Below are 24,521 nucleotides of genomic sequence, written 5' to 3' on the forward strand. Positions count from 1 at the left end.
GGCAAAGTAATGTGGCAGCAAACACTGAAAGACCTAGCTTGCTCACAGATACGGGTTGTACTCCATATTATTACAAAGATAAAAGATTTATTAATGAAATCAATTGTTTACAATAAAACCTTCATAAGCTCAGTTTGTAGAAAACGAATTTAATTGCATTGTCCTTTAGTATTAGCACTTTGGAAAATAATTTTCTTTCTCAAACTTTTTTTTTTTATATATTTTAAAGCATAGAAACAAACCTCCTTCTCTCTTTCCTTCCTACTACGTCTCACCCAAAGACAAATGCCCAATCAAACCACACTTAATAACTTTAGCACTTCTCTGCCTTTCTGTGTATTCATGTTACAGAGCAAAGACTGGTGTTTTAGTTGATCCCAAGAAATGCTGTGGTTTTGGTTTGTTGGGGTTTTTTTTATAACTAATGCACTGCTGTGTGCTTTGGATTTTAATATACCTTATGAGATACTTATCTTTTCTTAGCCTGGAAGAATGTAACAGTTCTCAGGAGCTGACACACTGATGCCACAAAATTGTCAGTCCAAAAGCTTTTCAAAGCTATATGATGTGGGAGCTGAGATACTTTTAAGCAGAAACAGGTTAAATAGAAATACTACAGGCTGATAAATCAGCTCTCCTTTTCTTAGTCTTTTGTTTAAGTAACACTTTTATTTCCAAATTCTGAATGTAATTTTGGAAGTAACTTTAAGCATTTTCATTAACTTGTATTCCGAAATTCTGATTTTTATTCTAAGAACGTAAAAGGTATTTAAACCTAAACAGGTTCACAATCCCAAATCCTACCTTAAATTCTAATATTTTCAGCAGAATTTAAGCGCTATTTCATCGTGACAGAGAAGTACAGTTCTCAAACATAAATAATTATTTAATAAGACTGCTGGAAAATGGTGTGTTTCTTAATTTGTAATGAACCTGGGAGAAAGGGAGTTGTGCTAAATCACTGTTCCTGAGTCCACTCACACAGATATCTTGAAGAGAAGCCCAGGCTTACCCATCTTAAAATGTTGTTCATAAATTTCTTGCACTGCTCTCCGTACATGTTTTGCTATATAGTTTTCAGTTTGTTTTTTATATAGTTGTGCCAGAAAAGCCGGTGTTCTGTGGCTAGTTTGACTGCTCGTCTGCTTCACCCTTTCCATAACTTTTCCTTCTAGTTTTAAGAACAATCTGAGAATTGCTGAATATGTTGCAGTTCTTGGACAGTAATGGTACTTTTCATGACATGGAAGAGCTATGAAGTACATATCTAACAGCCAGCCTTAATCTTTGAGACTATGTTACAACAGTGGGAGACTTTTTCTCACGTGGGTGCTTTGTATCACTCAGAGATGGTCAGGTTTGGAAGGAGCTATTTCCTTGAAATAAAGAGCAGTTGAATATCTGTTTCAAAAGAGGGGAAAACCTTTTGTTCCAGTTGCATTTATCATGAAGATAAAAAAGAGGATATGAAGATAAAGGTGTTTGGATCATTTCAATTTCAGTATTGCCCATAAAGCAGGTTTATATAACTGTTCTTTGTCTGTAATTCTCCTAGTCCCAAGCCTACTAACCAGTTCTAAGCTCTCCTCCTTTCCAAATGTGCTTATATAAAGATCTAGTTTTGAAAATTATGGACTGGGATACATGAATCAGGACATTCTAAGGCAAAACAACATTAGCAATCGTCTGTATATCGTGCTTAGTCTTTCACGAGGCTAATGAAGGTATGCACATTGACTTCTAGTCAACGGAGACATACCTTCAAATAGCAACACGTGTTCTGCCTCTTTCATACAGGTTAGTGTAAATGAGACAGAAACAAGGGTAAACAGAAGCTGGGGTAATTGCAGTAAAGTTAGGATGAAAATCACAATCTTTATTAGTTCCATTCATTAATATTTATCTAAACTGTGTTCAAATTACAGATAGATCATGAATCAGATTATGATTTTTTTTCTCCTGTTTTTGCCTAAATAGCACATCTTGGAATCTCTTTAGCCAAGTTAATGTATCAAGTGGAGCTCAAGCAATTGGTCTTCAAAATACCAGTCAGCTTCAAAGGCAGACTACCTTTTCCAGATTGCAGCTGAATTATGTACGGAGCCTGCTAAAAAGCCATGAAGTTCACAGCCTCCATATGTAAGAATAGAATTCAGGATATGTTTGCTTTAGAGCAAATTGTTTGTTCAGATAAAAATTATATGACTGTGAGTCTTAAGATCCCCAGAAATTAAGTCTTAGTGCATCATGTGAGCATGTTTCTTGCATAGCGACGAGAACAAGGTACATCTAAGAAACATTCTTCAGCTAAGTGTGGTAATTATTAGATAATGCATTTTGGAAAAGCCACTGGAGAAATAAGAGTTGCTCTTGCCATGAGGGTGCTCCTGATTCCTCCTGTGGGGCAGCAAGGGGCTAGAACAGCATAAACCTGATGTAAAATAATGTATGTGCTGACTGCCATGGTAATAAGCTATACTAAACTATATTGTCAAAAAAGGCTATTTCAGATGAACACTTAGAAGGGTCTTTATTAGCTTCAGGTAAAGCCATTTTAACTTGATCTTTTAATCTGCTTCATTCTTAGCAGCGGTTAAGGCATACCTCAGTGCCTAATTGTGTTGCACTGATAATGTGTCTGCCTCTGATTATTTTGGACTGAGGTTCTGACTGTCAACAGCTAGCGTTTGTAATGTCTCCCTTCCATATGGTGTTGTGTAAGAAGGTTTTGTTCTGTGGTTGACTGCAAGGCAATAACTTTTTTTCAGTGTTATATGAGGGTATTGAAGTAGCTTGTGTTTTATCAGTAATGCTTGGAGTATCTCTCACCCCTTACTGTCTTGACCTCTGTCATGTTATGTGTGATGTATATAAAAACAAACGTATATAGCTAAATGTCTCTATCTCAAATTTGCCTTTGCCTATTATATAGTAACAATGAACTAGTAGTACAAGTGACAGGCTTTTGCAGTGATTCCAGAGGAGAAAAATATTAAATTGCTTGAAAAAAATATTGGTGATGTTTTTCTTTTTACTTCCAGTAAAGGTGAGCTTTGTGTTTGATGTGGTACCTGCTCAGTCATAATACAGCAGGATGAGGTAGCAACTTGTTACATCAGTGGTGGGAACTGAAATCGGTGCAAGATCTAGGAGTTTGATGAAATGCTTAAGCAGGATTTCGGGATTTCCTCCAAACTTCTCTTGGCTGGCACTTGTTTTCAAAAAAACAGAGGTTACTCACCAGGATAAAATGTTAAAGGTAGTACCTGGGAGCCAGTTGATCTTGCTGAATGAAAGGAAGAGATATCTGGAAATGTTGGTTTGGCCTGCGGGATTATTCCTTTACATAACTCACTTTTTAAATGAAGGTTGATTTATTTTTTTTTAATTACTGTATCACAGTATCACAGTATGTTAGAGATTGGAAGGGACCTCAAAAGATCATCTAGTCCAATCCCCCTGCCAGAGCAGGAACACCTAGATAAGGTTACACAGGAACGTGTCCAGGCGGGTTTTGAATGTCTCCAAAGAAGGAGATTCCACAACCTCCCTGGGCAGCCTGTTCCAGTGTTCCGTCACCCTCACTGAGAAGAAGTTTCTTCTCAGGTTTAAGTGGAACCTCTTGTGCTCCAATTTGTACCCATTACCCCTTGTCCTTTCATTGTTTGCCACTGAGAAGAGCCTGGCTCCATCCTCGTGACACTCCCCCTTTATATATTTATATACACTAATAAGGTCACCCCTCAATCTCCTCTTCTCCAAACTATAGAGACCCAGCTCCCTCAGTCTTTCCTCATAAGGGAGATGCTCCACTCCCTTAATCATCTTAGTTGCCCTGCGCTGGACTCTCTCCAGCAGGTCCCTGTCCTTTTTAAACTGAGGGGCCCAGAACTGGACACAATATTCCAGATGAGGTCTCACCAGGGCAGAGTAGAGGGGAAGGAGGACCTCTCTCGACCTACTAACCACCCCCCTTCTAATACACCCCAGGATGCCATTGGCCTTCTTGGCCACAAGGGCACAGTGTCGGCTCATGGTCACCCTGTCGTCCACCAGGACCCCCAGGTCCCTCTCCCCTACACTGCTCTCTAACAGGTCGTTCCCCAGCCTATACTGGAACCTGGGGTTGTTCCTGCCCAGATGCAGGACTCTACACTTTCCCTTGTTATATTTCATCAAGTTATTCCCCGCCCAGCTCTCCAGCCTGTCCAGGTCCCTCTGGATGGCAGCACAGCCTTCTGGCGTGTCGGCCACCCCTCCCAGCTTAGTGTCATCAGCAAACTTGCTGATAGTACACTCAATTCCCTCATCTAAATCGTTGATGAATATATTAAATAATACTGGTCCCAGTACCGACCCTTGAGGCACTCCACTAGATACAGGCCTCCAACTAGACTCCGCCCCATAGACTACAACTCTCTGGCTTCTCTCCTTCAGCCAGTTCACAGTCCACCTCACTACCCGATCATCCAGACCACAATTGAGCAATATTTTGACATGATCATGTCTCAGCAGCTCTTCACTATAAAAGACATTTTTACAATAGCCAGTTTAAATCTATGAATAAATCTATTAGGAAATCAAGTTTGCATAATAGTTTAACTGTCCAATAGTTTGTTTTCAACATAGCACCTTAATTTGAAATAAGATTCATTAACTGTTTATTGTGGATATCTGAGTTACAACATTAGAAATTCAATTTTATTTTTTTTTGTAATTAAAATCCTTTCTATAATGCTCTTAGAAGTAAACGCAAATAGTATGTATCCACATAGATGTAAAATGCATTGGTGTGCTTGTCAGCTCATGTATTTAGACTGTCTCAGAAGCTTTCGGTACAGTGTTCTGTTTTCATTTTCTCCTACCCATCAGAAATCTTTGAAAGTTTCCCTGCTTTCGTTCTGGGTAGGTATAAGGAAACTTTGACAAGAATAATTATTTATTTTTTTTACTGGGACATCCGCTATAAGTCTGTAAATTTAACAAAAGTGGTAAATACTAACTTAAAATTACCATCTTTGTGTAGCTTTCCTACCCACAAAGCTTAATTTTTACAACTATACTAGTATCTGTTTATGGTATACAAGTATATCTTTTAAACAAGCTGTAAGAAATCTGAACATTTAACTCTACATCACCATCCTCCTTCACAGCCTTTACCAGGCTTTTCCCAAATGAAAGTGAATAAAATAAAATTATGTGCTCAAAGGTACGGCTTCATCTTCTGCTCAGCTGCTGAAACACGGTGGTACAGCTGTCCTATTTCTGCAACTCTGTTGAAGCAACTACATAGATGTTTTCATAGCTTCCATTACCCTTTCTCTGGGAGGGCATACTGACCAGCCACTGAAAGAGACAAACAATTGTCCTGAAATTAGAAACATTTGTTCTCAATGTTATCAATAATTGTAGATACTGTGTTAATTTATACTACAGAAACAAAAATTAATCATGTTGTTCCTAAGACTACATACTGAACTGTACACAGGTTTTCTCTCTTGTATTCTTTAATATTGAATTGGTTTAATATTAAATCCAAAATGGATTAAAACTTTCATTGTCTTATTTCTATGTGTATCTGTTTGTACCATGTCTGCCTACATAAAGCTGTGACTGTAATTTGATGTTTATGGTTTGTATCAGCTCTGTGTTATGTTCACTTGTATCCCATACTTCCATTGAGCTGCTTCTGAAGTTTTCAGATTTTACTTTTTCTTTTTATGTCTTCACACCTCATACCTTGTAACAGAGAACCTGGCTAGCTCTATATATTTTTAACTCTTGAGATCATATCTCAGTTCTCTCTCAAGAGTCTTTGTTTAATGAACTTAGTTTTCAAATAAATCTTGGCTCTGTTTATAGCAGATGAAGAGTACTTTTGCATTCCAGCTTACAGAAATGGGTGATAAAGTTGGGTCAGAAAACTTGGTAGCACTTCATTCCTCTAGTCAAAGAGCATAAATTCTGAATGCTGTGCTTGGATTGCATCCAGTGTTCACTTTTTCAGCAATGGAAGAAAGGTAGAAAGCAGAAGTGTGTAGTACAGCACTGTTCCTAATCTAGGTCTAAATCAAAGCTGCAGTTCTGTCCTCATAAAACAATTACATTCTCCTGTGTGCAATGCTTTTTTATTATTGTTTATTAATTTTTAAAGCCAAAAATATTTCCATTAGATCCTTCTAAACATTCTAGTACTAAATATTTGTCCCTTCCTTTCATTCCTTTATTTGTGCTTATGAGAAAACCATCATTAGTAGATATCATGCATAATGGTTAGGAGAAGAGAAAATTGAAACCATCCTGTTGCAGTTGTTTTCAGCCTGTGTCAGTAGGCTGTTGGGGCTGTTGAATACTGTTAAAAGATCTACAGAAGCTAACAAAGAAAAGTGATCTTATTATAAAATAGGCTTAAATTCACAATGCAGGGAACTTGTCTTTTCTCAGAAATAGTTCAGGAGATCAACCTTTAAAGCAAGATTAAAAAGAAGGGAATGTAGATGTTGCTCAAAATGTGTTGCATATTCAGTGTGGTATTTCCATTCTGCATTCTCTTATAGTTGCATAGTTTCCCCATAATAAATACATGTATTTCTTCACGCTCAGTTTTGGTAGTGAGGCAGTATTTCAGAACAGCTATTTTAATCAAGTTTTATTAAAAATTTTACAACTATCCATTATATTAAAATAAGTATATTATCTAACTTTTGGGGGGAGAGAAATAAAAATCTCAACTGCCATTTCTGCTGAGAGCTGACATTCTCTTGCTCTCCATCCATAGGAGCTTCCAGCCCCTTTGCTTGATGAGCAAAGAAATGAACTGGGAGAAGAAGCAACATCTGTTAAGTCTGAAGATTTTCAGGATTCTATGAAAATAGCCTGGCGCTACCAAAATTTACCAAAAATGGAGGTAATAGGTATTGCATGTTTTTTTCCTCTTGCAGTCAAAATGAATTTGCAGAGCATATGCTTTTCCATAGAATCTACACAACACGACTGCCAACAGACAGTTTTACAGGATTGCCTCCTGAGGGCAAATTATCATAAACCACAAATACCAAAGTAGTTTTGATTACTAAAGATACAGAGAGAAAGGGAATTTGTGAGTGCAGGAAATGTAAAACTTTGTGCAGACAGTAATAACTTAAAAGTAAAAAAAACATTAACATTCCATGGGATTTTTCCATTAGTATTATTAAATAGAGACAGCTTGTTGTGAAAGTTTTAATAATTTGGTCACTTACAAACTTTCCCCAAATTTAGTTGTACACAAATTGCTTAAGTAGGTTTAATCAGCAGTACTTACTAGATCTCTGTGGTGAAAGTACTGGTGTTAAAGCAAGCTGTTGACCTGCTTATCCATGTGCATAACAGAAGTAAGCGCTTGAGATTATATCAGCATCACTGTCACTAGAAACTAATCACTGTGCAGGGAGAATATAAGAAACAAGCCCAATGATCAGTCTTTCAGAGTTTGCAATTGTTAGTGTTTTGTGACTAATATATCTCCAGAGGCTGGTGACTTTATTTAATCCAATGGCACAATCAACCCGTAATAAACTTACAGCATTTTTGATGATCTAGAACAAAAAGCTTATTTTCCCCATACATTGTAGCTTACATTCATAAATTCTGTTTTAGATGTAGTCATACCTGACTAGTAAGCTCAGTCGTAGTCTTAAAAACATAATTGGAATGTGACAAAATGATCTTACAAGGCTTGGCATGTTTGGTTTTCTGTGAAATTGCACAGACATGGTTATATAGTTGTGTCCGAAAAGACTTATATATGGTGACATACCAAATCAAACAGCCTCCAGGGTAATCGTATAATCTTATCAATTTTATTATTGTGAAGCTGGCTTTGCCACTCTGAACCATCCCAAAAAAAATTTGTCTGTTTTAAAATCTAACAGAATTTCTGGTACATTGATATTGAAACGATTGCATATTGGTAATAAATGGTGTTCTGATGTCCTAACAAAACAGAAAAACATATAAATAATCCAGGTAGATATGTAGTCATCTTCTATAACTTCATAGAAGTAATCACTTCTTCCACTAATACAGTATTTCACTATAATACATAATGTACTTATCCTCAGTTATTGAAATTTGATTATGCAAGATAGAATAAAATCTTTTGTGGGGTATTTCCCTTGTTACTGTGGTTGCTTTCTGGATAGTCATGGATACTGATCAATCTGAATAGCTGAGATACAACATTTTTAATGTATATGTTAAATTTATTTTAAAAATAAACTTGCAAATGGAGGTCTAAAGCCATTATTTTAAAACTTGCAAATGGAGGTCTAAAGCCATCTAGACCTAAAACTTCTCAGGATATTCTGATAAGTGAAAAATAGGTTTGAAATTTATATTTTTCAATATTTTATTTGCTATTTTTTATGTTTTATTTATATTGTTGGTGCTGTGCTACATTAATTTGATTGGTGAATATACACAACTGAGGAAAAATCTCATGTTGCCTTGCAGCACCCTAGATGTTTGATACACGTAGCCCTATCATTTAATTAGCAACTTCAACTGTGTTTTATTCTTTAAATATTCTTTTGCTGAAAAGAAAAAACAAGCCAAGAAACAAAACAAAACATTGAATTAATTTTCAAGGTGTATTTTCCAAAGTGGTTGAAATGAGAAACCAGTACATTTTGAAAAACTGCTGTCAAATAATTTCAAGTATGAAAGAGAGAAAATAGCTTTGCTTTAACTAGAACTCTAGTTAGCAGAAAACTTTTCCGTCCACTAATTGCCTTTACATGAAGTTAAGAATGCCAAGTAAAAGCTGGTTTTGTGGTATTTTTAGTCCTTAATTTAGTTTTTATTTCTAAATAATAAAAGAGATTTTCATTAATAGTTCACATATTCCCTTCCCTTTTATTACACCTTATTCCTGCATGGTATTTCTATTAATACTCTTAATGACTTCACAGTTGCTCTTTACATGTTGCATATACCTTGTACATTAGAAAAAGTCAGAAGGTAGAGAAGAAACTTTTCAGAGTAACATGTGCTTGATGTACCTTTGCCAGTTTGTTGCTTTCATCTGTACCAGAGGTTAATTTTGTTTAAACTTTTGAGTATATGAACAGCCTATTTTGCAATGCAAGACAGTGTGGGTTTTTCTTTTCTTTTCCTTTTTTTTTCTTTTTTTTTTTTTTTTTTGAATGAACTGCTTATGTTCTTGGGGCAATATATAAACTGTCACAGCATGAAATCAATTTTCTGCCTTGATTCATCCTAAATCTGAGATTTCTAGCACATTAGTATTGCAATTAGAAACATTAACAGCAGACGGTAGTATAAAAGCATGCTCTGCTCACTGACAGTTTAGTGTATTTCTCCTTGTGCAAAGTAGGAAAGAACAGGCTTCAGCCTCCAATCCACTAATAAATTTATCAGATCAAACTTAAGAGGAATGGAAAGTCTCTGCTTCACACTCTCCATGGTCATTCTGCTAAGGCAGATTATTCATGCTTACTTGATTCAGGTAGGCTTTTTGCAAGCTTCCCCACTAAGCCTGGGAATGCAGTACATTGAGGCCTATTCACAGGCTTCTGACATAGACCAAGCTTTTATTGCATGGTGTTTTATTATAGCCAAATCCTAGTCTCCACCCAGTTTGTAGGCACTGTGCTTATTCTTTTGAATCAAGAGAGGTTATCACCTACCTTAATCCATGCAGCAGGGTGGATTAAGGACACCAATGTGCCTCAGGATTCTCAAAGAGGATCCTGGAAACTTCTTGTTTCTTCTTTTTTGCCGTCTTTACTAAACTCTATTGGGTCTCAGTAAGGATTTGCATCTGAAATGGGCAACCTGGAGCTTTTCTCAATGAAGACATCAGATCAAAGTTCAGTTAGTCAAGGCCTTTCTAAAACATTAAGGGGGCTTGGAAGTACACAATAAAAAGATGAGCTCTGGCAGAGATTGCAGTAAAAACATTCTGATCTGTAATCCGGATAAAGAATAGATTATAGGCCAAAGAACAGCCCCTGTTTAAATTGCTTTCAGAATCCTCATTTTAAATAAAGTTACATTTTACATTAAAAATATTTAGGGTTTGATAGATTGTTGCATTTTGTTGGACTTCCTTCTTTAAAAATCAGTTACTGATAAATGAATCGGAACACTGACGTAGAGAATGTGGGTTTCGTATTTTTTTTTGAGAAAACTGATCTGCCTCTTATGACTAGATATACATGAACAATTTTGTGTTTTGTTTTTTTTTCATTAAAGCTAATTATGCATTTTTGTGAAAAGTTTGGGTTTAGTTTGGTTACTCGGTTGGTTTTGTAGGAAAGATTGTATTATTGTTGCTGTTTATATTCTTTGATAACTGATCAGGCCTACTACCTATTAATCAAATAATTTCAAAGTATACGCTCCAGATCAAATTATTGTAATTAATCTTAACAGGTTTTAATAAGATGAAGCATGAAACACAATTGTGGAAATACATAGCATGATTGATTTCAGGAAGCTAACTATAAATACATGGCCGTGTCTGGCATGTCTGTATTTTTTCTTTTATTAGCAAGACCAAGGTTTATGAAAACCATAAGCTTTCTCCAATAATTGGAGTTGGAACTAAATAATTTTTTTCTCAATACACAAAAAATTACTTAGATCCCATTACTGTAATAATTCAGTATACCTATTGCCATTCCTGTACATAGCAAGAATAGCAAGTGTGGAGATTGGAGCAGAAGTTGTTCCAAAGAATTTCATTGCATACACAGCCCTGCTTCGCTTTCAAATAGTGGATAAAATGTATATATATTGGTCTGCTTAAAAGAAAAATCCTTTTATAGAATGTTCTAAATTGTTACAGAACCTACTGAAAAACTTTTGAAATTATTGAGGGCATTTCTGATCACTTTTTGAAAAGAAGTCCATGGTTTTAAGTACAAACAAAATAATATTTCATTTTACCTACCAGTCCAAACTTCTCTTCAAAACAACCTTTCAGAAGCATGATGTTCTACAGCATCAGCATGTGTAAGTGTCTCTCTCATCTGTTCTCTTACACAACCACTGAGATATTCAGCTTCACAGTAAGTCTTGGAGTTAGGAGATAGAAAAACTACTTTAAAATATTTTTGCATATTCCTGCAGTCCAGGCTTAGGGTAGTTGTCCTGTAAATAAACTAATAGGTGATCTTTATTTTGACCTGCTGTTAGAAGTCCAGGATCCAGCACCTTTCTCAGTCTTGGCATCCTGCCAATTAGAAGTGCAGTGGTTTTGATTGATACTTGTATTATAAAACTTTTTTGGTTTTTCTAAATTACCTTGCTTTTTCCTCAAAAGAGTTAAAACAGTTGATGAGAGAATCTGATCCAGAGCACAGTGGTGGTTGTGCTATAACCTAAAGATCAGTTTCAGTATTGTTTTGATAAGCTGTTACTCCTTTACAGTGTGTTCATTAAAAATATACTATAAAGTGGTTTACATTTGTGCCAAGTGTTTTCCTTCCCTTGAAGTTCCTCAGTTGCCTCTGAGCTTTACTCTGCTTGACTGTTCATTCCAGGATAGCTTTGAAGGGCAGAAAAGATGAAGAAAATGGATTGCTGCATGAAGAGCAAAACCCGTTCAATTCCTATAGCAGACAACCTCAATGTACTATGTACTACTGCGTATTATAACAATCTAGGGGATGTTAACATTACATGTTTGATTCAAATAATGTTGCAGTTTGCTGAACTTCATTAATGTAGAACAAAAATATGCATTCTTTTCCTCTGTTTATTTATTAGCAAAGCATATTAAAATGTGTAATTCCTTCTATGGTATATATTAAATTCAGGGGATTTATGATGTTTTATATACCCAAAATTGCAACTTCATAAAATTTCTTCGTTACAGTAAGCCATGGTTATTGTATGTAATGTCTGTGTAATGCTCAACCTGCTATTTATTAAAAAATCAAGACATTAAAAGTAGTTTTAACTATTCCCTCTTTTTTTAGTTTTTTATTAAAAGCAGTTCTATGAAGATGCAATGGTAATTTTTCTTCTTTCTCATAAATAAACAAACTGAAATATTTCCAAAGTCAACTGAAAATGTTTCTGTACCAACATAACATTCCCAGATACTGAAAAATCAGATAGGTGGAACGCATCCTGGTCTTCATATTTCATATTATCTGGCCTTGTGAAATTTGTGTGAAAATTGTGTTCAAGCATCTAGAACATGTGCAAAAATACATATCTAAGAATATGACTCCACCTTTGTGATGCAAGTAAGTGTTGAATTCTCTGTGAAAAATTCACATTACAGACTGTCAACAGGGGTACCAAAACTTGGTAGTAAATATAATGTTGTTCTACTTGAAGGGTAGAAAAAAAAGAGGGGGAAAACCTCAGATGTTTCTTTCAAATGTATTGCTAGTTAGTTACTTTCTTTTGACAGATAATAATTTAATAGGTTATTGTAATCAGTATTGTTGTTTCTGCAGGCCAGCCCAACAACATCTACGAAGTTTGGTCATTATTATGATATATCCAAAACAATGTCTCCAGAACTGTTTCAGTCAATAAAATGGCACAGTTTTTACCTTCCTGAAGAATTGTCTTTACAGTGTACAGTGAAAACATGGTAAGTTGTAATACCACATGCCTGCATATTAGTAGTAAAGGATATTTTTGCATCTACACTTGCTGTGAAAAGTCTTGTAGTCATGCATGGCTCAGAAGCAGTTCAGCTGTGGTTCTTATATGACTCCTAAATGCCACAACTGGCAGCAAAGCTGCCATGGCGTAGCGACAGCTCAGTATACTGACTCCTTAGCTGAGGGAGGAAGCAAGTTGGCAGGGACAATTAAGGCAGACATTACTAGGACAGCCTAGCCCTGCTGACAGCTCTACTGACAGCTGAGTGTGAGAACTGGGGAAAACTACTACTCTCTGTCTGCGAACTACTGCCTGAGCCCCATACCCCATCAGCTTTCAGGGATGTGTGTGTTGTATGGCTATCAGTCTTAGGAATATATCCATACAGTTTTTAGGGCTAAAGAAGACAGGCTGTCTTTGACCTACATAGTTTAGGATGCTATATCACATTAGTTTATTATGTGACTTTTACTGCTTACATCCTACAGCTTCACCTAAGGAAAATATGAACTACTGTGAATAGATTAAAATTGCTAATGATGTCTTATGCAACACCCCTAATTCCAAAGCAAATCATAAACTCTTCTCTGAATGAAAACTTATTATGGTTTATGCCTATCAGTAATGAATTAAGGAAGATCAAGAGAAAACGAGTGACAGAAGCAAAGCCTCATAATAGCCTGTAGCACACACATCCATTATGTCTTTTTTGGAGACATTTCAGTTCAAGTCAAACATCAAATATGGGCTAGCAATCTCTTTGTTCAGCCCAGTCACTTAATTTATATAATACCTAGTTTTATGGATCCCAGTGTATAGGGCTGGTTCCTGGAAATGGTATGCTGTGTTGTGGTTGATTTTTACCGCACTCTGTGTGTGAAGATTTTTGAGCACGCTGAAAGCATCTTCAAAATATATTAGCAGTTTTGTGTGATTAATGCAACCGAAAAGCATAATCTGAAAAGCATGGTAGTGCTAAAACTGGAATTTGTGGAAGACATGCAAAATACTTCTGCTCAGCCATAACAAGGCTTTCCAGTTTTGATAGCAACCTTCAAGAAAACTCTGGATCAGTAAGAGAAGGTTGTAAAGATGGGTGTAGGGATAGAAATACAGGCTGGAAGCAAGGAGTTATTTTTCAAATGATTAGCATGAGATATTATTCTCATGATTAACATGGGAAGAAGTTGTCTTGCAGACATAGGTTGGGGGTGTTACAGAATCTCCATCACTGAAAATGGAGGACAAGTTAGGTAAATATCTGTCAGACCTCTTGAGGTCCTTTTCATTCCTATCTTCCGTGGTTCTTTAATACACATTAGTCAACACTGTTAAATAGAATACTAAGTGTGAATGTTACCAATTACTTCAGTGCTCTGAAAATGTTTATACTTTTATATTAGGTTTCTACTGTATTTTTTACAAATATAGTGATGAAATTCTGAAGGAAGAATTCCTTTCTTGAGGAATGAAAAGAATTTAAAAATCCTGTCAGGCGGATTTAATCTAAAAGTTTATAAATGTGGGAGGGAAAGGATATTACTGTGTAGGCATTAGTGCTTGGAAGATCAATACAGTGCTTCCAGCATGTAAAGCTAACTTCAATATATCATAAATAGTAAAAATTTCTGTTTTATTGACTAACTAGACAATGCTTTTGAAACAATACAATAGTCACAGTTGACTCTTCCAATAGCATTTAACAATTTGTACTAGACCTCATCTTTGACTGCCTGAAAGTCCCACTGAGAGCTTGAGCTAACCTTTTTTGATGTGTGTTAACAGTGGACTAGGAGTGTGAATATGGCTAGTTAGGATGTCTCCACTTAGAGGATATAATTTGCTAAACTAAGCTTCTCAGACTGGGGGTCTTAGATGCATAGCCCAGAAAACACCTGGTTACATAAACCTATATAGCATTGCAAAATCTCTGTAATCTATTAGGCTGACAGTACTTAAAAACAAGTACTGATAGCCTGGAAGGGACTAAAAAAATATTACAAGAATTAGTTGAAATAGAGAAAATCTCTAAAAATTGTTTGGGGTTGGTGTTGTTTGGTTTTTTTACATTTAATTTATCAAAGGGTTGCTAAATAATTCCAAAATAAAATTATGCAGTTAAAGCAGAAAATACACAAGAAAAGTAATGTGCCATGTTTTCCTGTATAGCTTATACTCTTCTGACAGCAGTGAGTATAGTGAACATATATTTTACAGTCCTTGGAAAAACAATGCTGCATCTTTTAATAAGCAAGATAATTACAGTGCTTCTGTTACTGGATCAGAGATGGGGAGGCTTTATTTAGACTCTTGTCCCTTTTAGAAATCATGTATATGTCATTCTCTTCCTATCCACACAAGCACTTGGCTTCTTTTTCGTCTTGCAAAGAAAGGAGATTCTTTGGCTAGTTCAACAGAACAAAGTTATTGAGTGGCTTTTTACTTTGCAATTAAAGACAGATTTGGAGGTTATGTACATCATTGGTTCACCTTAAAGTTTAGACTGGTCTTTCTTTTCTTTCCCGTGTTTTGCAAGCATGTGTGTATCTGCTTTTTTATGCGGGGAGGTGTGGAGTACTGTGTTTGATCTTTGTGCAGTTGTGGTACCTGATGGGTAAATTAGATTACAGGGTCCCCTTTTGACTGATCGCTCAAGATGGTTAGATGTTCATTGCCCCCTTATGAGCATTAAGTGAAAACAGATTGAGAAATCTGTTCTAAAGGAAGTAGTAAATGGGACTGGATGTTTGGTGCCAAAAGAAGGATAAATGTCTTTCTTATCTCCATATTTTTTATGTTAGGGAAGGGGCCCTATGTCCTGCTCTAGTGCTAAGGCTGGGTTAATAGGGTTGTGGGGCTTACAGCAGCAGTTTTCCAGTGGTTGTTGTTGCTAGGACATTCTGGTGTCCTTGTTGCATCGCTAAAGCTGGTACGTAACAGGAAGGCAGAAATATCCTCTGTGGTATATCTGTGCATCGCAGAAAAGGCTTCCTTTCTACCCCTCTACTTCTGTCCTTGTTGTTCAGTTGCAGTTATGAAAAGTTTGATAATCAAGGGAACTAAAATAATTAAGCAGCAGCTTTTCAGTAATACTCCTAAATTTTACCCTAAGAATTATGTGCTTTTGAAAAAGATTTATCTAGAGTCTAGATTTACTGGTAAGTTAAGATAGAACAGGTTTACCTGTCTTGCCTAATGGGGTCTCCTTATACATAATGCTATTTGTCATACCCTTGATAACCTAACCTTTGTTAACTGCTGAGAAACTATCAACAGAGAATGCAGACGCTCTGTTTTAACCAGGATACCTTCTTGCAGCTCGTGCTTTATCCATTGCTGAATTGCTAAACGAAAAAAACAAAAACAAAATGTAAAGAAGGAATTGTTTAAATTCATTATCAGAATTAAATGGTGTTTAGTAACAAAGCCAAAAAAAAAGTTTAGAAATTAGAAAATAAGAAATATCTTATTTCCTTCTTTAAATATTATACCAACCACTGCCAGAAGGGTAATGGAGCTTGGTTTTATAAATAGTGTTTCCACAATATTTTTCATGTCCTTGTTTACATTGCATGCTTCAAATTCAAGTAAACCATTAATACTTTAGCAAGAAGTAAATGAGCACATATTTATAAATTTTAAAAATTTTATATTCATTACATTATTTTCTTTAATTCTTTCTTTGCTGCAAATCTTTCGTGGATGGATTCATTGAAGACAGAACCATAGAATCGTAGAATGGTTTGGGTTGGAAAGGACCTTAAGATCATCTAGTTCCAAACCCCCTGCCATGGGTAGGGATGCCTCACACTAGATCATGCCAACCAATGCTTTGTCCGGCCTGGCTTGAGCGCTGCCAAATATGGAGTTTGTTTTAATTTTGGGACACTTTAATTCTGGTATTTTATTCTTTTATCCATTAGCTTTTAAAAGCAAGTTAGTAACAAATCAAGAATTGAAAAGTATTGTGATTGCAGTATATTCTCTGGCATCTCTATAGATAGCATAGCACTCACAAGCAAAAGAATTGGTAGATACACAAACTTGAAAATGGTAGTTTGTGGTGAGAAAGACCACAGTAATCTTTTCGTATTACACATACTGTGTCCCTAGCTGTGGCTAAAAGACAGTTGCAGACTCCTTTCTAATGGTGGTGAGCGGCAGCTTCTATTTTTTCCAGAAGGGTAAAGGAGTATCCAAAAGGGTACACAAATTCTGGTTATTGTGTAGTGTTGCGGGTTCTCTCCAGCTCTGGCAAAAGCAGGAAGAAATCACAGCACTCCATAAGCAACAAGGATTATGTGTTTGTTGGAATAGTGCAAACACATGGAGAGAGAGGACATTTTGACTAGTTTGGAGGCTAAAGCCCTCTTTGCTGCCACCAGCCCTGTCAAGTGACACCTGCAAGACTGTACAGGTATAACATTTAGCAGACATCCCTTTTGCAGCTAAACACTATGAAAGTAGTTGACTTCATAAGAAAAAGTTTACTCTTTCATTCCTCTTTGAGATGCTTTTTTTGTATAGCAAGGTAGACTTTACAGGTTAAATGTCATGTTGAGATTATGTATTACCAGTTATTTTCAGCTGTGAATTTCACAGAGAGTTAAACTATTAAGGTATATCAGTTTAACCAGTAGCCTTGTAGGCTGCTAAATCTGAAAACAAATAAATGCAGTTTAATTTGAGGATTCTCCCTTTTATTTATATCTGAGAAGGGTAATCTCTCAATGTTCTATAACATTAAATATTTCAGAACTTGAATTTAGTAACACTGTATGGCTTATTTGATTGTAAATGTTTGTAACTTAAATATATCATTTTGGGGGGTTGAGTTTGGATTGCTACTTGAAGGAAATGCAGAATTCTGAGTTAAAGCTATGGTGTAAAAGTCAGATGTTTGTAACTCTGAAGTGCTTCTAAGAAGAGCTGTCTTCTCTCCTGTGCAAAAGCATGAAAGCAGTTTATTTGGGTTTATTTAGGTGTTCATCAGTAAAATATATTTGAATAATATTTGGCTCTACTAAAGTAGCAGGAATAGTTTCATTAATGTTTGGATATCTTTCAAGGTCAGTTCCCACCCAGGCGGTTATCAAACCCAACATATAAAATTATTGGAGCAATTAAAAGTATTTTTAGTGACAACATTTTCAAAATAATTTGTCATATTTCCCAAGAAGTACAGGAGAAGGTTTGAGTCCACAACCCTTGATAGGAATTAATGAGCCTACAAGGAAATGGTGATTCTAGAAAAGATAGAAGGGCAGTGAGGAACCTCCATCAAGTCCAGACACACAAGCCAGTACTCTCTATGGGATTTAACAAAATAGTATGTCTCTTTCAAAAGTGAACAACTGGCTTCTTTTTTTTAAAGATTAGATCTTTCTGTACTTTGTATGTATCAGCCTGTGGCCTGGAGAGCATAGCTGGGATGGATGTCTAAAAATGTGCTTTGGATGTCAAGGAACTGAACCTTCTGAGATTTTGACAAGACAACTTGCTGAACTTTCATTTGGTTTTAAGTCTGCTTAAATCCATTTTTAGCTTCTGGTTTGCTTTACTTATGCTGTATTTTCTAAATAATACATAAAATAAATTCTATCTCACAATTCAGCTGTCATGATAACACCTGTACTGTGTGGATACAAAATGGAACCATAGTAAATATGTCTTACTCTCTTAATAAAACAAATTAACTGCATGAACTTTTGAATTCAGAAAGTGTTGTCTCTTTCTGTTTTTTTGTTTTGTTTGGGGTTTTTTTTGATCTTGATTGTTGTAGCAGTTGTCGTGTTAATTTTTTCAGTAGTAGAAAGTCAGCTGTTCCTTGGAGTAGCAGTAGGGTAGGTCTTTTTCAGTTATAGATTAGTGCTGTGCTGTGATGATTTCTACTTTAAGTTGATAACATTAAATCATTAATCTTCTAGATGGATATAAGCCTGATGTAATTAAGTTATCTTAATCCCTAGAGATGTTAGCTTTCACTAAATGTCTGAGCATGATACTACTTGTCATGAAACAATCACAACTGCTTAGAATGTCAACTTTATTCTAAGAGGGTTAGCTCTTTTTTCTTCTGTGACTCTTTTTTTCTATATTATGCTTTCAGACCGAGTGCTACATCTGCTTGTATTTTTTTTTTTTAATACAGCTGTTAGAGACATGTAGAAAAGTATTAAAATGTGTTACTAAACTATGTCTTCTTACCAACAGTAATATGAACAGTGCTTATGGAAGGCTGCTTCTGTCCATTCAGAGGGTCATTTGCCAGCAAGGGTTTGATGGCTCCGATCCCCAGGTACTGAAGACCATTGTACTCTTCTGTAACTAATGTAGTTTTCTGAATTTTCAAGGGTGGCATAAGAAGGCCTTGGACAAAATAACAAAGAAAGAACTGTTTCTAAGCATTGCAGGAGTAAAGAAGCAAAGTAAATATAGTGTGTGCTTCATATTTTAATATGCTTTGGGAGTTGTTACCTGTTACAGATGCGAGACCATGCGAGGAAGAACTGTAAGTTAACATTAGTAAATGCATATTCTGTGCAATTAACTAATAAATGGATTGCCAAATATAATCAAATTAAGCAAAACACATTTTCCCCTGCAGTGGGGGATTTTCAGACTACAGCTTTAGCAATAATACATTCAAGACTGTTGAGATTGAACATTTAATCTTAAACTTTCAGTACTTTTCAATGTTATTTGAAGTGGAGTGGAGTGAATATTTTAATGAATTAAATGACATGCATCTTTATATAGCAAGCATTGAAACACAAGTAAAGAAATAAGAATGCTATTTCAACTCACAAATCAAAACAGCTTACCAGATTTCTAATAATCTCTGTACTCTTCATAAATCATATTGTGGGTAATCAAAAACATTTTAAATGTAACAACATAGGCGGAAAGCCCTTTTTTTAATTTGAGCAGAGCCCTATCTATTATTCTTTGTCATATTCAGTAATATGCAAGTTCTTTGGAGTTAATGGAAATAAAATAATAAATTACATATATTGGTGCTTAATTGACAGGTAAATTGTCTTTATTGTAGAATAGCAGTGTTGCTACAATAGAAGTTTGGTAGTATAGGTGCAGAGACCCTCGCTGTGCACTATAGTTGAATATCTTCTTAGAAATATTTTTTGTGGGGAAGATAATGTTGGAATGGATGTTTTTGTGTCTAACAGCATGTTATAGAAGCATTACCTGCACAGAACACTTGTATGTAAATTTAGGTTGTTGGTGTTCAGTGTCTGCTGAGCTTTATGGGAGAGCCTGCCTTTGCTTTGGTGGCAGTGCCAGTCTGGAGAAGTAAATTGGTTCCTGACAGACACCTCTCCCCCCGTGCTGTGGTAGCCATGGCAACAGGTATGTCATTCCACCACACGACTCCGCCTACAGAGATGCTCCTCCTGCAGAGTGACAGGTCCTGTGGAAGCCTGAGAGCTGCAAAGAGCAGTACTGAGTGAAACAAACACCCTGCCAACCGTCAGTCTGCAAACCACCACATACTGAAGAGATTAGGCTAGTGTTTCTTATTTTTATTTGTCTATTCCTGAATTTTTTTTTTACAAGTAAAAGAAAATGAAGGCTGGTCAGAGCCAGTATTTTTTTGTTTTTTTTTCTTGCAAGCAAAACCCTCCTGGATAGCTGTTTTCTGCAGCTGTTATTCATTGTTTTAAAATGCCTTACAAGTGTAAATAAAGCAAGAACAGTACTGATCAATTTAACATTAATCAATTTAAAAATATATGTTCACGAAATTACGTATATAAGATTCTGAGGTGTAGTTTTAAAAAGTAGAAAAAGAGTCCCTTTTCAGGCCAGTTTATCTGTCTAGAAAACCATTAGCGCTCACCTCAGTCTGTTTCAAGAGAATGAATATGCATTTTCAATGCATATGATTTTTCAATGCATATGATATTTTCATTTTGCATTTGATTTTTCAGTGCATATGATTTCCTGGAGTGGTTTCTGTTACTTTCTTTTAAGATTCCTTCTTTTCCCCATGTGTCTTCTTTCTTTGTACACTGAAATTTCGTACATTTAGAAGCAGAATATAATGCTTCTTAAAAATACATCCAGAATTAAATGTTGTTATGGCCCAGAAGATACCTTGGATCTTTTTATCTTCTAAATCTGAGAAATTCACCTCTCTACTTACTAAACATTCAGAAGTACTTTTTAAGTAGCCAGATAGGAAGATCGTAGAGTAAGGACCAGCCTGTACTCTTCTGGACCTGAGTCCTGTCCAAGCTTCTGAGAAGTTTGTTCATATATGCTCTTCTCACCCCCAGACAGTGATCTTCCTTTTGGGTGGGTCCTGCTGCAGTGGCTTTCATGAAGTTCAGAGAAACCTGCAAAGGCCAACATGTTGCAAAAGGTAGTGGATTTTCAGGAGATTTATTTACTGATTTAATGGACCTTTTAAGATCCATTAATCGCTGTCTATGATTGACAAAAGGTGATGACATTAAAGCTTCATTTTATTGTGAAGTGTAATCCTTCCAAAATCTCTAGATTGTGGAGGTCTAGAAATGTGTTGCTTCTTGGATTAGGATTCCTATGAAAAATTTAACCTGACTGGTAGAGTTTTCAGATATTTTTGGCTAATTTCACGCTAGTAGGCCTATGATACTCAGACTTGCTACTGCTTTTGACCAGTATTTGGAGAGGGGCCTGAGGAAGAGTGAGCAGAAGGTGGCTCACCCCAGTTCTCAGAGGTTCGACACAATTAGGAAAATTAGTGAAAACTGCTGTTAGAGGCTTAGTAGACCACTGATAAAAATAGGCATCTCTGGAACCTAGCAATACGAGTTAATGTTAGTTTTATACAACTGTCTGCTGTTTGCCCTTGTAGATTTATATTTCTTAACAATCCTGCATGACTTTGAGGGCCTTTGGACAAAAAATCCTGTTACAGGTATTAGGCTACAGAAAAGTTTGGTTGAAGTTAACCAAAGTACTGACTTGTTCGTTCGCACTGACAGCCAAGATCTATCTGGAAATGTGTTGTTTGAATGACTAACCTAAAAATATGAACATCAGTTTTACATCCTTTCTAAAAGTCCCTAGTAACTCTTTGCTGCTGATCATTAATTTTAATTCTTCATAAATTGAGCACAGTTTGAAGTCATACAGGAGAGCACTTGTTTGTTTGAGAATATTTAGGGGTTTTCATGTTTGACAACAGAACTTTCCTACGCAACTCTGTGTCCTTACCATTTCTTTGGTATGCTTTGAAGCTCAAGCTGGGTGACTTTGAATGATAAAGTTGGGAGGAGACTGGTTTTTTGTTCACTTGGAGTTGGGGTTTTTAATTCTCCATAATCAGAATTCTTGCTACCAAAGCAAACATTCTTACAAAGATTACATGAAAAAGGTTAAAAAAACAAACAACAACAAAAATCCAAATTTCCAAGCTAATGGCAGTAAAAAGATCTAGTGGCAAATCTAAAAAAATGTTATCCTACTGTTTACTGTAGATTTGTTGTTATAGAATATTAGACTTGGGCTTTTCTTATATTTCAGTTATGGAATAAGCCATTGGCCCTGACAATTATACCAGTAGAAATTCTGTTACTGGCCAAAATAAATACATCTGATATCTGGTGTTTGAATAGCTATGTCTTTTACAACTCTTACAGTTTAATATTGTGAAACAAGCATCTCTTATCCTTTGTCCAATAAGAGAACTGATACTTTGGGTGTTGTAATGTATGTTCTTAAGACAAAATGTTTTTCTCATTAAAAAAGTTTCTGTAAGACTTATGTATGTTTGCTGTGAAATTCTGAAATCCCAGAACACTTTCTCTGCATGGTCAATATCAATTATAACTGAATAAAGCTGTTTTCTTAAATGCCTGATACTGTACTATGGTTTAAACACACATCAAGAAATGTGTGAATCTGCCCTGATTAAAAGTCGCTAAAGAATACTGGTCTAGCTTCTATTTTCCCTGCTCTTTTTACAACTCTGAACGTCCAAGTCTAACAAATATCATACAGAGAAGTCAGATTGTGTCATATTATCCTGTGCTGTTTTCCTGATCTTCATATGGCAGTGTAAAAAGTTAACTTTACCTAAGTAAAGCCTGCAAAGCCCAAGAGTAAGGAGTCAACCAGAGTTAAAATATATATTGCTTCCACAAAGATAGTGAGCAAATTGGCAGATCAGCTCACTGTATAAGCCATGAGAGTGGGATGGGTGTAGAGCCATGTGGTAGTAGCTGTGTTTCACAACTCAAGCTCTGTCTAACCAATATGGAAAAGGAAGTATTTGTAAGAGTAGCCTCGTGTCTTGTCCAAATATTTCCTCTGGATGTCCAGAGCAGCAGTGCAATATTTTGTGCTTGAGAGTGACTGTTTATTCCAGCTGGTGGAGATGAACATCTACAATTTATCAAAGGACTTCAGTGTAATGAAAGTACGTGGAAGTTTTTATTTATCAAAACTAGTATTTATATATGTGTGTGTGTGTGTGTGCATATGTATTTTATAAAATTTAAAAAAGCCTTTAATTATGAACCCTGAATTCTAGAAATGTATTTTTGATCATCTTGTACAGGAAGTCTTTCAACAAGGGTGTCTCATCCTTTGATAGCAAATGTACCTCAAATCCTTCTCAAAGATCACCAGGAAAGGTCACATCAAATAAGCAGAAGTGGGATTTGTCATCATCTGAAATGAGAGATGACATTTATTTTGCATAAACAAATTATAAGTCTGGTTTCATAATCTGCCCCTTCAGAAAAGGGACCTCTGCATCTGTTGGCTGCTCTTCTGCCTACTGCAGGGCAGCAAAGAGTCTTAGGCAGGTAACACAAGTGGCTGTTTAGGATTTTACATGTCAAAACAGCTTAGATTCTAGTACCCAGTAGCTAACTAAAGCAGGTCCACACTTAACGTCAAGGACTTTCAGAAAGGTGTGGTCCTTAAGAGACAATCTGCTGATGTCTCAGACATCAGCATCAGACTCAGTTTCTCCATAGCTGTGGGTAAACCTTCCTTCAGTAGTTGGAAGGAATTAACAAGAATATAGACGATACTTAAAGACATCTAAAATAGTGAAAGGGCCATACACTGGTGAGATAGACCACTGACCTTGTTCCTTTAGAAGTAGCAGAAGTGAAACTGAAGCCAGATGAATAATCAGGTTGTGAAAGTAACACAGTGGAAAGCTGAAAATAGAGAGAAAAGTTGTGTTTTGATTAATCTCAGGCCTTCCCAGCAGACCAGTTTAGAACTGGGAGATTCTTTAGCATGTTTTCTAAGGAGGAGAGAAAGGGCAGGAATAATCACAGTATTATTGGATTTTGTCTCAGAATATACTGACATTTAACAAGTTAAAATATGCTGATTAGTAGTTTGGTATTTCTGAATTTTAATTTGTATTTGCTTAGCTGGCATAGTATGATATCCAGTCAGTGAATAAAATGCCATTCCATTTGTAATTTTTACAAGATCAACTGAGATTAAGCTATGATTACATAAACTGTGTTCCTATTATGGATGTGAATTCTATGCACTGTATTTTTTAAATGCATTACATGAAATTTTCCTCTTAGTGTGTACAAAAAATCAAACGTGACTTCTTTTGTATTTTTTTTCCCAATAGAAAAAACAAAAGAATATTTTGCGGATAGGAATTCAGAGTCTGGGCTCTTTGTTGTGGGGTGATGACATTTGTTGCAGTGATACTCCTGAAGATATTCATAGCCTTACAAAATTCCTGTATGTTCTCCGTGGCCTCCTCAGAAAATCTTTGTCAGCCTGTATCATTACAATACCTGCTCACCTTATCGAGGTAGGAATGCTCTCTTTGCTATATTTCATAGCTGACACATCAGCTAGCAAGAATGGGAAGTTTATGTTAAGAAAATAAATGCAAT

At 35.9% G+C, this 24,521-nt stretch overlaps 1 protein-coding gene across 7 annotated transcripts in view; it reads left to right on the forward strand.

Moving 5' to 3' along the window:
* Positions 1-24,521, forward strand: part of ELP4 (elongator acetyltransferase complex subunit 4) — a 142,194-nt gene that overhangs the window by 23,153 nt on the left and 94,520 nt on the right. For 6 of the 7 annotated variants that reach the window (XM_061356634.1, XM_061356638.1, XM_061356639.1 and 3 more), the window contains exons 4-7: positions 6,779-6,907; positions 12,477-12,616; positions 18,844-18,928; positions 24,248-24,436. In XM_061356634.1, coding sequence (XP_061212618.1) covers positions 6,779-6,907; positions 12,477-12,616; positions 18,844-18,928; positions 24,248-24,436 — 543 coding nt within the window. The remainder of the gene's footprint in view (positions 1-6,778; positions 6,908-12,476; positions 12,617-18,843; positions 18,929-24,247; positions 24,437-24,521) is intronic. The other variant, XM_061356640.1, reaches the window with a different exon arrangement.

The sequence above is a fragment of the Neopsephotus bourkii genome, unplaced genomic scaffold (genome assembly GCF_033783945.1).
Source record: "Neopsephotus bourkii isolate Nb327-2 ecotype Australia unplaced genomic scaffold, CSIRO-AGI_Nbou_v1 NB_860, whole genome shotgun sequence".
Taxonomy (NCBI): domain Eukaryota; kingdom Metazoa; phylum Chordata; class Aves; order Psittaciformes; family Psittacidae; genus Neopsephotus; species Neopsephotus bourkii.